Source organism: Acromyrmex echinatior, chromosome 4 (genome assembly GCF_024713525.1).
Source record: "Acromyrmex echinatior isolate Ae372 chromosome 4, ASM2471352v2, whole genome shotgun sequence".
In the NCBI taxonomy this organism is placed as follows: Eukaryota; Metazoa; Arthropoda; class Insecta; order Hymenoptera; family Formicidae; genus Acromyrmex; species Acromyrmex echinatior.
The window spans coordinates 3,495,857-3,509,476 of NC_141855.1; the positions used below are offsets into that span (position 1 = coordinate 3,495,857).

The 13,620-nt window shown below is 28.7% G+C and overlaps 2 protein-coding genes across 2 annotated transcripts in view; one reads left to right on the plus strand and one right to left on the minus strand.

The window, feature by feature from the left end:
- The window catches only part of LOC105145160 (uncharacterized), a 62,927-nt gene that overhangs the window by 34,619 nt on the left and 14,688 nt on the right, over positions 1-13,620 (plus strand). The window lies entirely within an intron of this gene.
- Positions 6,041-10,191, minus strand: LOC105145138 (uncharacterized). The gene is made up of 4 exons (XM_011054520.2): positions 9,698-10,191; positions 8,416-8,652; positions 6,415-6,557; positions 6,041-6,254 (listed from the first exon to the last, which is right to left on the minus strand). Exons 1-4 carry the CDS (start codon positions 9,770-9,772, stop codon positions 6,167-6,169), a joined length of 543 nt encoding a protein of 180 aa, XP_011052822.1. The 5' UTR covers positions 9,773-10,191; the 3' UTR covers positions 6,041-6,166.

The following is a 13,620-nucleotide window of genomic DNA, read 5'->3' on the forward strand; positions in this document are numbered from 1 at the left end:
ATATTTTTTTCATAATAGTAGATAGTACAAAGTTTTTACTGATATAGTTCATTTACTTTAAACATAGTAAATGATACTTAATAAATTAAGTTTTTGATAGGTGCGGTATATACCGGAGTTACCCTACTAGTGTATATATAATATTAATATGTCTACATTGGCCATATTGGTCTACCTTACACAGAATTTCCTCCCTTTAATTATAAACGAAATATTGTGACAAAAATATAAACTAAATATATAGTAGTGTAAAATATGAATACAGACTACAATAACATAAATTACTAAAATTAATAATCATCTTACCTTGTAGTTATAAGAAACAATTATTTATCTATAAAATATTACATTATGACCACGACATTCTACATTTTGTTTTGACTGACCATAACAAAATAAAGAAATTGTATAATAAATTGATAAAGTACAGCAGATCTCCAACGAATGTTCTAAGAACATCCAGAGGACGTCTCTATATTCTTCTCTCAGATAAAGTTTATTGTATGTCGGCATATTAAGTTTATATATGTATATATATATATATATATATATATATATATATATATATATATATGTACACACACACATATACACACACATATATTATGTATTTAGCTTTTTTGTGGAATGACGGCACACGCGGACACTTTCCAGCGATATCAATACTTATGCATCATATTCTCACGCCGTTTACTCACCGTGAACGAGCGTGTGACTGACTCATAATAAAATCTTGATTACACAAATTCAGACGGTCTGCAGACGTAATAAAATGGTAGAAAAATGCTATTGATTATAAAGTTTTTTGGAGAATTTCTTTTCAGTAAAAATTCATTATTATTAGCAATATTTAGCAACGTCTTGTTGGCTACACAATCAAGTATATTAATTATTTTTTAATTTTTCAGATTTATCTTTTTATATTACTGAATCTGATATTATATTTTTAATTAAAGGACCTCTCTATTATTAAACTCAAAGATTTATGAAAAGTATCGATAAGAATTGTTTGATTTGCCTCAACATTTTATTTCATTACAAAATAAAAAGGCAGTTGTAATTTTATTAAATTATTGATTATGAAAAGAAAAAGAAAGTGAAGAAACTTAATATGATTTGACAAAACTACTATTATAGTACTTTTTCTTTAAGAAAATTTAAATTTATTTAACGTACAACGTAGCTAGTTAATTTAATTTTCTTAATAAATTATTTAATTATCTTAATAAACAGTATCTCCTTCCTAATCGAATGATTCATATTTTTTGTCGTAATTACGTAAAGAGAGGCAAAACTTTGAAAATTGGCATTATTTTTTAGGTACATTTTGATATTGCAAATTATAATAAGAATTAATAACAGGAAGAGCACACTCAATCATAATTGGAATCTCTTTGGGATCGAAACTGATTGAATTTGAGTGAAAGTTATCTTGGTGTGTGCAAATCTGAGGAAATCCATAATCATACTGAATATTATTGTCTAATACCTGGTTATACTATTCTTAAATCTCATAATTCAATCGAACCGATATTGATTAGAACATTTATCGAGAAAATTGAGAAAATATGATTGCAGCAAAATACAATACATTCTTTAGATGAATAATATACATCTTCTAATATAACAGATTATACAATATATTCTTTCTTGTAATCAATGTAATAACGTAGACTGCATCATCCATAAATAGTATAAAAAATCTAAATAGTATAACAAATATAGTGAAAAAAAGTGAAAGAAAGAAAGAAAGAGCTGAAGATGGCTACTCTTCTCCTCTTTCTAATATATTGTATGATTGGTTAAATAAAAAAGATAGAAATTAGCCATCTTCGTGTTCTCTCTCATTTTTGTAGACTAATTTTATACATGAATGCTCTATGTCTTTTGCTTCAATAAACTACATATTTGTTACATTCACTTTTCATTTTATTAATTTTTAATTTCGTTAATTTCATTAATTTTTTACTTAATCGTATTATTAACGCAATGTGTAAATTTGAAATCAGGTAAATCTTAAATTAGAGAGTTACTTTGACGTCATCGCACGAACATGCACGGTTTGTACTTATCCACGTCATCTCGTTATTCAAGCGTGACACTGGGCGAATAATCGCTTTGTGTGTATTAGGCCGCATTTTGTGCAATATCGTATGGTATATCCAGAAATCATACGTTGAAATCAGTCACATTGTTTGCTTGGCATATTAATCTTTGTGATATACGACAGTGTGTGCGCATACGTTCGCAGAGAATGTGTACGGTTGATAATCTATTTCGATTATTTTGTAAAAAAAAAAAATTTAGTAGAACCAATTCGTAAACCGATGCAGGTCGTCGTGTGCACATGAATTTTGATTATCTCTATCTACACAAATTACCTAAACGCACTTTAATGGACCACTTTCTAATTGCATTCTGGAAACGTTGCGTCTCCGTAATAATAAAAAATATAGAAAAAAATTGGTAGTCTTCGCTTTAATGTACCTGATAATTGTATCTACTTAATCATTAGCTATGATTTGCGGTGTGACAGAAATAAGAGTCGATCACATGCGAAACATGTTTTACATTTGTCATATATTGTCCGTGTGTATATGTGATTCGAGTTCATTATTAGCTTACGTGTCACATCGATTTATTACAGCTTGTCATGAAACGAGGTGTGTGTCTATCTATACGGAATATCAAGAAGTGCACTCGCAGCTACAGATTAGTCAAAAATATATACCCACAATGTATCTTGTAAATCTATGAATAAATTGTCCATTAAAGTCGCAAACCCGCAAACTCGAAATATAATCTCGAACACTTTAATATTTTTTAAAAACATTTTTTGCTATATTATTTGATTCTTGCCGAAGTATCATACAATATCAAACGCTCAATTAAAGTGTTCATATTTGATATTATGTGCCATGTTTGTGTATAATTTAAAATATTTAAATGTATTAACAAACTATATATAAATAGCGATCGATAAACATTTCACATATGTATAGCTAAAAAAAATTAAAAGTTTTATTTTATTATATAAAAGCTTTTCTTACATAATTATCTTTGATTATTTAATTTTAATCTAATACACGTGTAATTAATAATAATTATTAATAATTAAATTTCATTTTCTAATATGTGGTGGATGAATCGGTATGATATATTGCTCGATGTATGAATCTTATCCATATACGTACTAACAAAGATATCCATGCGCAATCTATTGCAATTTTCCACAGCTGCTTGTATTACTTGAAGAAAGGATATTCAATAATTCTATTCTAATACGCTACCTAATTGCAGCTTCATAAATGCCACAATGGAACTCCTTCTTTGTACTTATGTAGACAAGTAGTTGTGGTGGTGCGAAGCTCAAGAAAGCCAGCGTAGAAAACAATTCAATTGACCTCGAAATATTAGTGTAAATTGAAGAGAGACGAGAGTTTCTAAACAAGTTATGTTATTTCCATTAGTTTCTACTGACGTTTTACAGTCTCATAACAATCGTCAAAATTATTCTGCAATCTATGCTTGCTTATTGATGATTAAAAAGAAAGATGCAAGAAAACAATGTCGTTTCGTTAAATCGTTTTCTTCATTTTAGATGTGATATTGTATCAATTTGTTATAAATAAAGTTATAACAAATTACTTATTATTTGTAACGAATTTTCAATGTTGGATTTGGAGGAGTATGTAAAAAGCGATACACAAAAATAATTTGTCTTTTGTAATTCTAAGTTTGTCGTAATTGTGTCACAAATGATTAGAATATATAATTGTTAATTATTTACACAATAAACATCTTTAAGATATTTTATAAAGAACTCTGAAAAATATCTTAAAGTTATCTTACGTTATAATTTTATCCGCTTATTCAGCAATCTTTAAAAAATAATAACTCGTTAACTATTGCAAAAATTATAAAATGATAGAGGACTTTTCAACTAAGTTCAGTCCACTCTACCCACGGAAGATTATACGGTCATTACCGGACACCCTGTATATGTACGTATAATTACATATGTACATTATGAAAGAAATATACTTTAACTATATGTAGGTGTTCCATTTTTTTACATCTTTGATCAGATAAATATGTCACAATGTTATATATTCATTAACATACAGTGTTCATAGATCGTCGCGGGAATAGTTCTCATATACGATCGCAGAGATTAAGTAATGCTAGATTTGGTATAACATTAAAATGAGTAATTACTTGAGAACATATGAAATTAATTTTCGAATTTAAAGAGTAATGTTTTTGTTTTCTCATAATTTTGTCGTGTGTATTTTAGAATGTATTTTAGAATGTATTTTAGAATGCTAATCAACAATGCATACTTATTTTAACAATAAAACTGTATACATTAATTTTATTTTTCTGAAATTTTGCTAAAATTTTTACTGACATTTTGCTGATATTTTAATGAAAATTGTTAGAAAAATTAGAGTAATTTCAGCGAAATTTTAGCAAAATTTTTCCACTATACAGTAAATTACCATTACAATTAGAATTGTCTTATAGTTTTGTTTGTCAATCCGGTATTCAAGATGTTAAATAAAGTTATAGAGAACGATACGGATCCGTGCGAGAATTGTGTATTGCGTGTTCAACTATCTATATCTATCTATCGTTACCTAGATCATTATTAGCTTTGAACGGCCTAGAGAAAGGGCAGTTCTTATCCGCTTCGCGCGACTTATCCGTTCTACTGCAAAAGACGTTCACAACCTTTCGATAACGAAAGTGAGCCAAGTAATGTCCTTGACTTTACTTCCTATTCGATGTCTATGTAACATCCTGTCTATGATTTTCTCAAGAGTTTACAATCAAGTTTCTCTTCCTGAACAGTTTTAATATATTAATATATACTTATGACATTGCTTTAATTAAACTTGTAATATCCGTTATAATTTAATAAAAACTTGCATACACATTCACACAAATGTACGTCTGCCTTTATACATACATATAAAATTATATTTTATTTAATAATTCTAAACAAATTAACAAAATTATTACATACGTAAAAGATTTACGTCAAGATTTATGTCATACTCATTATACTTTGGAAAGGTGGGCAAAATGTGAGTGAGGGAGAGATATGTTATTTAAAAACGAGTTTTATAAGTTTTATAAGTTTTAATGTTAATACTGTTTCTTTCGCGGTTACTATTTTGACCGTGTCCTTTGGTAATTATTTACTTTTTTTTTACAAGGAAAAAGGAGAATATTCACTGAGTTTATCAACAATAGATACTCTCTCTAAAAGCAATAATTGTATTAGATCGGTATCTACGACTTTCATCCTTCTCGCCAGGTAATTAATGACAATTGAATATTTATGTGTGTGCATCAAGACTTTCGAATCTATCACTGACTAGAAGTACGTCGTATAAATAAATGCGGAAGACAGAAAGTCTCTGCCAAGATTTTATAAGATGCGATAATTAAATCATTAAAATTGCATATTAACATCATATCTAAGTGAATGCAATAAAACATTATAGCAATTTTGATTACCCGATATACCAGATGTTTCATAATTTGACTATAATTTCTCTAGTAAAGTTATTATATTAATCCTTTCATAAACATAAATATATATTAGCGCTTTAGCTTCTCTTATTAATTATCTTAGTAATTTTATTTACTATGACAGTATATCCTATCGCGTCAATTTATTCTTTTCATTGAATTGTTATATTTTATATAAAATTAAAATTACATATTGAAACTGGAAATATAAAAAAAGAGAATGAATTTGTACGGAAAATAGAAAAGACATTAATTAATTTCATATGCCAATTTCACTCATGAAATACTTCTCTTAGTATATTTCATATTCTCTCTATGCCTTTCACTAGCTTAATACTCACCTTCATATTTCTCGACGAATGTAATGAATTGAATGCTCTTGACAGAAATGTAAATTTTTACGAGTTAATTAGTAGAAAATTGAGGATTAAATTTAGGAAATTAATCGCTATGGAGAAACAACTAACACTGTTAATTGTAAATGAAGAATTAATATTCGTATATTCGTTAGTTTTTTTATTACTAATCTTAACAAGAGACACACGAACAAATATTATAAATAAATTTTGTGTGAAAAAATAATGTAGGTTAAATTAATCAGCTATACAGCTAATTTTACACACATTTAAAGTACGACGATCTTCAATCTCTTTCGAATCGCGTCTTTTGTCTCCTGTGGTACGTACGGATTCTTCAATGGATCTTCATTTACCCTGCAAATGTAGCATTAAATCAGTACTAAAGTAAAGTTACTTATATCATAGATTAAATTATATTGATAAATTAACAATTCATTAAATCATTACAAAATGTTTTCACATATTTTGTGGACGCGTCTCTGTTGAGTTCTTATTCGAAAAAAAGAAACTGTACCTATAAAGAGATGGTGCATCGGCGCAATTAACATTGTACCACCAGTCGCATGCAAATTCGTTTTGATTAAAAAGCGTTCCATTGGTGCATAAAAAAGAGGCACCCTGATGCCCTTCACGTCCATCATGGCAAATGTGATATGCCTGTAATAATATTATATATTACATATACAGAAAATAATTGACTGCGCACGTTATAATTCAATTAGGTATGAAGTCGATAATTTTCTCATAGAGTAAAAAGTTGGTTCAACGATTCTGATTCATCCTGTATATTATATAAACAGAACAACAAATCACGATAACGTCAACATGACATTAAAATGAATTGGAAATGATTGAAAAATGACTTTTAGTGATCATTTTGGAGTCATTTTGACATTATTTTGATCATTTATCATAATGACTTATTGTTCTGCTTGGGATATATATACATATACATAAAAAACGTACACAAAAATTAAATGGTACATAATTAATCGTATGTAGAATTCTATTTAAGAGCCATTTTAAATAACTGAACTTCTATATAAAGAATATAGAATAATAAAAATCGCGCACTGATGCAAACTAAAATAAGACTAATATAATGCTTTTTATTACATAAATGTCGTAATTAAGAAATTAAATGCGAAACTCGTTGTGCAAGTTTACTGAAAATAATAGGAACGACGTGAAACGGGTAGGAAAGACGTCAGGTTTAAGGAAATATAAAGGAAGCAAATGACATTCTTGAAAAAGAAAGTTTAGCGCGCGCTCTGGAAATCAAGTTGCGATGCATGACGAGGCATTTGAGTCACGTAACATCATTTATGTCATTGCGCTTTATTGTTCATGAAAGAATAAGTGGTATCTTAAACTACTATATTTATACGACGTTATATATATTTTGGGGTGACTCCGCAAACGCGAATATTATACACTGAAAGAAAAGATTAGCTGCTGCAGTTTAGATGGCATAGCATTTTTAATTGGTTGCTGCAACCAAAAATTAGCTACAGCCAATTAAAAATGCTATGCCATATTCAGCTAATCTTTTCTTTCAGTGTAAATAAATCATGAGAAAAGATATATTTTTTGAAATTACGAAAGTGGTTGAAAAGACAAGGAGAAAAAATTATATTCATCGTATCTCGACACCGACCGAGAGGGGCTGAATCAAGCTCAATTACGATAACAATTTGCCAAGATTGTTCTCCCTCAGAGTTATATCTTTCACTAAAGCGAGATCGGTTCTTACCGCGATCTCCCGCGTTGCCTTGAGGTTTTAATAATACCAGTCCGTTCTCTTACATAATAAATCCGCTCTACTTTGTCCGCGCACAGCTCACGTTGCGCGCGGTTAAATCGTTGGAATGATTTTACCTTGCTTTCCGAGCAGCTCCATCGTTTTCTACGACAAAACACGACACGGAAAGCGTAATACCGCATGAAGAACTTCAGTTTTACAAGTATATTATTGATATTGGCCTTGAGTACCGATGGATTATTTTTAGTATTTTTTAAATCTTATTTCATTTGTTGAATTTCGTTATCACTTTTATAGAGATTATACATCTAAATTTCCATATCAATTTTATATGGATAGAATATAAATATGATAATGCTTTTTTTTTGCTGAAATCAATCATACATTATTGAATAACGCGCTTATACTTCTGTGCTTTTCTGCCTTCACTGTTGAAGTCCTCGTAATACTTTTTTTAATGTTTCCTACATATACTTTTGTATCATTCGTTTCATAATTAACAGTATTGTACTTTCCAAAGCTGCAAATACATTTAAATTATATACATGTTCTTAATTGATATTTAGCTCAATCGAATTTAACTTATTACGTTATATAATTTCTTTCTTGTAATCCATAATGAAAATTTTTCATCCATAATGAATATTAAAATAATTCATTCTGATTACTTTCATAAAAGTACTAGTAACAGCTGTTATCAATAACAATTAGCATGAAATATTAAAAAAAAAAATAAATATCATTAACATATACCTGACAACCAGTTTCTACGTTTGCGTACATTCCTGGTACGACTGGAACATGTGCGCAAGAAAAACTTGTAGGTGGTACTGTGTGATAAAGAGGATAATCTATTCCAGGGATTCCAGGAATCTTGCTAAAGTCTTGATCTTTCTTCGGTTCTTCTTTTACGACAATAGGTTGACGAAATCCCACTACGGGTTGAAAATTTTGATATGCGTCATAATAATCATCTACTATTATTCGTCCCTAAAAATTGACAAATATATCATTAGAAAAATAAAGCATTATAATAAGTTCATTTATTAGATAGATTGCTAGAAATATTATTATAAACATATTTAACAAAAAGCTTTTAAAATATAAGTTCTTTAAACGAAGTAATCGATCATCGTAAATATTTTTATAATATTGTGAAAAAGTGATCTCTTTCAATCACCAGATCATAACTCGCTTTTACAATTTAGAGAAAGTTTCAAGTTCAGCAGAGTGTAACAATGTTGTCTCAATTTATTCAAAGTCAAGGACGTTTCTTTATTCCATCTCTTTGTATTGTCATTGTATTACAAACATGTAATTGTCATTGTATTGTAAACAAATTCGATGTGACTTTAATTCCAGACAGAATCAATATATATTTTACAATATAAGTACGTAGCACAATGCAATGTGTACGTGTACGTACATAGAATGTGCATGTGTAAAAGGTGTGTGCGTGTGTGTGTGTGTGTGTGTGTGTGTGTGTGGCCACACACACACATATATATGTCGTGTATAATATAAATATGTTATTGTTATAAGATTTTAATTATTTATTGAAATTAATTAAATCATGTTTTTTCAGAAAAAATATCAATCTACTTTATATATTTAATGATTTATTTTTGTAAAGAAAGAGAGAGAGAGAGAGAGAGAGAGAGAGAGAGAGAGAGAGAGAGAAAGAGAGGCAATTCAATTTTTTACAAGTCACAGACTTATGCTTCTTTAAAAAAAAATGCTTATTATGTAATTTAACAATTTCAGCAAATTCTTATAAAATATTTATTTTATAAATTCTCGATAAAATGTGTCTCATAAATAATACAATTCAGTTACTATCATTTATGATACATATCATAACTATTTATTATTTTTATTAAAATGTTAAGAAAATACATAATACAAGGAAGATATTAATTAGATTTTAGGGCTAATTCGTTCATTAAATATAATTCATAACATATAAGCTGTGCATGTAATAAAAAGCATTTTTTTACATAGTAAAATTTTCTGCCGAATAAAAACCAGGACTTACCTGTACAATCACCGAATGGAGGGCTGCCATAGTGGCGAATAGAAGTATAGAAATATTACTGCGATTTCCCGACATGACCGCACTGAGTTTGAATATGAACGAAACTGGACCAGTTTCCACTGTGAGACCGTGCTAGGTAGATATAGACATTATGTCACATAGGGAAAGAGAAAGTCTAAACCATGCGTAATATAAGAAGTTGAACCCCTTCCATTATCACCCTAAGAGAAGAACACATCGTTCTCGACTAATTGCACATGATGAAACATAAATTTGAACAAACCATAGGCTGTCGACTGTTGGAATTGTGACGAGATTGATGCAACTCGGTGTAATATACAAAATAGCATAAGAAGTTTTGTCTTACAATTCTTCTTTTTAAAATAAAATGTTAATGACAAACAAGTCAGAATATAAAGGAAAAGCAAACAAATTCTATATTTCGAAAAAACAAAATCTTGACGTTTTTATTACAAAATTACATATTTTAACAGAGTTGGGAAAGTTACTTGTGAAAGTAATTACTTACATTTACATTTGTTTTTTCTTAAGTAGGTAGTTACAAGTTATTGACTTTAAAAAATAATTTTTGAGTTACAATTACTCAAAAAATAACTTCAGATATTTTTCTGTTATTATTAAAAAACGTAGGTAACATTTTGATACTATTAAGATCAATAAAGAAAAAGATTTACGTTTTTACATATCAATTTTATTTAAAAGATAGAAAGTGTTAAGCCAGAAACATATAGAAAACTTTAAGGCAGAGAGATATAAGATATAAGCAGTAAGCGAACGGTCAATCACAGGAGAGGTCGTAAGGCCATAATATAAGCAGTAACCAATCGAATATGTTGATTTCCTTATTGCTTAAGTTTTTTTGTGTACAATGAGCCTGACTTTATGTTCCTTACCCGATAAGAACAGAATTGTTTAAATTGCACGTTTAAATTAACATTAAATGGAAGAATGGTATATAATTGGTATAGGTATATGGTGCGCACGCGCGCACACGCACACACACGCGCACGCACATACATATAGTATATGGGATAAACGGTTTTATATGATAATGTGATATATATTTATAATAGTCATTTTTACTATGTATTTTATTATGTACATATAATACGAAACATATTTTATACATAATTAAAAAATAATTCATGTAATAGAATTTCACGTACGTTTATAATATGTATAAAGATAGTATAATGTTCTAAATAAATAAACATTTTTTTAGTATGTTTATAATTTGTGAAAAATTTCCGTTTAAATAATATATTACGAATAGGATTTAGTAGCCAGGTATGCTATATTTTTTAAATACGTTAATAAAAGATTGAGCATATACTATTAATTTATTCCATACACACTTTATCCCAGAGATCTTGCTGGGAACGTTTTTAAGATGTTCTTCAGAATGCCTCTTGAAGATCTGTGCTACATGAGATACGATTTTATCGCAACAATGTTAGTGGAATAATAAACATATTTTCTCCCATACACATCCAGTATAGCTAGTTAAATGCTATTTCTTGAAGACGTATATTATTTATAAAATGAAAAACGTTTAAAAAACGTTTGGAGAATATAATTAAAATCCATATGATCTTTTAATTTTAATTTTTCTTTTTTTGTTACATAAAATTCTTTTACATAAAAACGCCCAATAGGACAACGTGAATAAAATTATGACGAAATCGTGCATAAAATTTATAATTTACAATTGTACAAGTATATCTACAAAAAAACAGATGCAGAAACTCTGATCTTTTCTAAAATATTGATAATTGTGCGCAATTAATTTCAATACATAGCACTTCTCTTAACGCAAAGTCCCGATGTAAAACTTTTAAGATACGTCGTCGTCATTATTAGATTTATAACCAATGTTCATAGTCTAGTCTTATTTGAAGACCATCTTAAGTAATATGAACTGAGTTACCGATGAAACTATCATTCCGTATTTTTCCGACCATTTTGTTTTCTCTTATATACAGAATAAAAAATCCTTTTCATATACAGAATAAATAATCCTCTTATATACAGAATAAAAGAAAAAACGCAAATAGTTTTGGGAAAGTACAAACCTGTATAAAAATCTAAAAAAAAATTGTAAATTACCTGTTACTACATAGATTATTTTTTCACACATATAAAAATGAATTTTAGTATACATCCAAACAAAAAGTACTTTCCCATATTTGAATAATTTATAAGAATATTATATCACCTTCAAATTATGATTTTGAAGTTTACAAGAGAAATGGCAGGAAAAATACGATTTGATTGTACATATAACCTCAGATTCATGCGATATGTAAAATTTAATTTAAAAGAGGTAAAAATGTACGTAACGTAACTTAATCATTTACTTAATGTACGTAATATTTTATTTAATGTAAGTAATGTTTTCTTGATATGATAAATATTTTGTTTGGAATTAAAAATCTGTTTTATCAATATCAATGAAGTTCGGTCGTCACTCCAACTGCACCCTTTCTTCATGATGAGCGTATTTAAAGATCTTAAATATAAGAATCGACTATGAATATCGGTTTTGTTCACGTTTATAGTTCAACCAGGATATTGGAAGTTTTGGAGTAAGAATGCTCTAATGCAAGAGGTGCTACAGCGGTGCATAGTCGGATGCGTTCAAAAACAATGTTGAACACAGGCATTCTCTGCATTTTGCATTTTCGATACTCCGCCAAAAATCAGAAGTGCATTTGGGAAACACATTATCAACGCTATTTGTGTCATTATTCTTGTTTTACGTCAATCTCAATAATGCCTGAAGCAAAGAGAAACCTGAGTGGTCATCTTTGCCTTTTTCGTGAGACACTTTGAACTTTGAAGCTCCCGTGCACTAGCGACATCAACTTCAATTTTACAGAACAATGCGAACTACGTATCACATTATCAACACTGCTGATAAAGTCGTAACCTCGAAAAATTGATGTAGTGCGAGTCTTATCAAGCGTGTCTCGCCTACATCTACAAATTATGAATATAAAAAAATATATACATATTTTATGTATATATTAACGTTTTAGTTTTTTTTTTGCTATCGCTTGACTATACATCGATACGCACGAAACATGCGCACATGTATGAGACTCGTGTACTCACTGATAACCAAAATATTATATCACAAAATTGCGTTACCATACTTCGGAATCTCTGGAGTATTCTCTGGAAAAGAATCTGGAGATTCCGGAGTACAGTAACGCAATTTTGCGATATAATAATGTTTCAAAGGAGAATTAAATAACTACTACATTAGTTGGAAGAAAAAGTGTCTCTGAATAAATCATGATGTAATAACGATAAACAATTTATTAAGATCCGCTGTGTGAATACACAACTCCTAAAAGCTTATAACAGTCGAAGCTGAATCTTAGATACTTAAATAATTTCTATGTGAATTTATATACTGCATATGTAGTCATTTGAACTGCGCGCCGAATTGGTTTTTCAGACTTAGAAATGCAATTGAACTATTTTAATAATATCAAAAATTAAATTGACAAGCAATTTAATAATTCGATGCTCAATCAGGCATTCTATTAAAGAGATGGTAATGAAAATCTGTAAATTGTGATATAATAATTTCTTTTAAGAAGAATTAAAAGATTGAAAAATTCTTCAATAGAAATACAAAAATATATATACTTAATATATATATAAAATATACTTTCATTGTATAAAAATTAAAGATAGCAGATACTACTAGTAATATTGATAACTAATATATATTGGTAATTGATACCATTTAGATTATATTTTTATTAACAATAGTTTTTTTCAAAGAGTAATAATTTTTGACGGAGAATTAAAGTTGTCCCATTGCTTGGGTTGGGATAAGAAGATATTCAATAAAAATAGTGAAGATGTAAAAATGTCGAGACGATGATCAT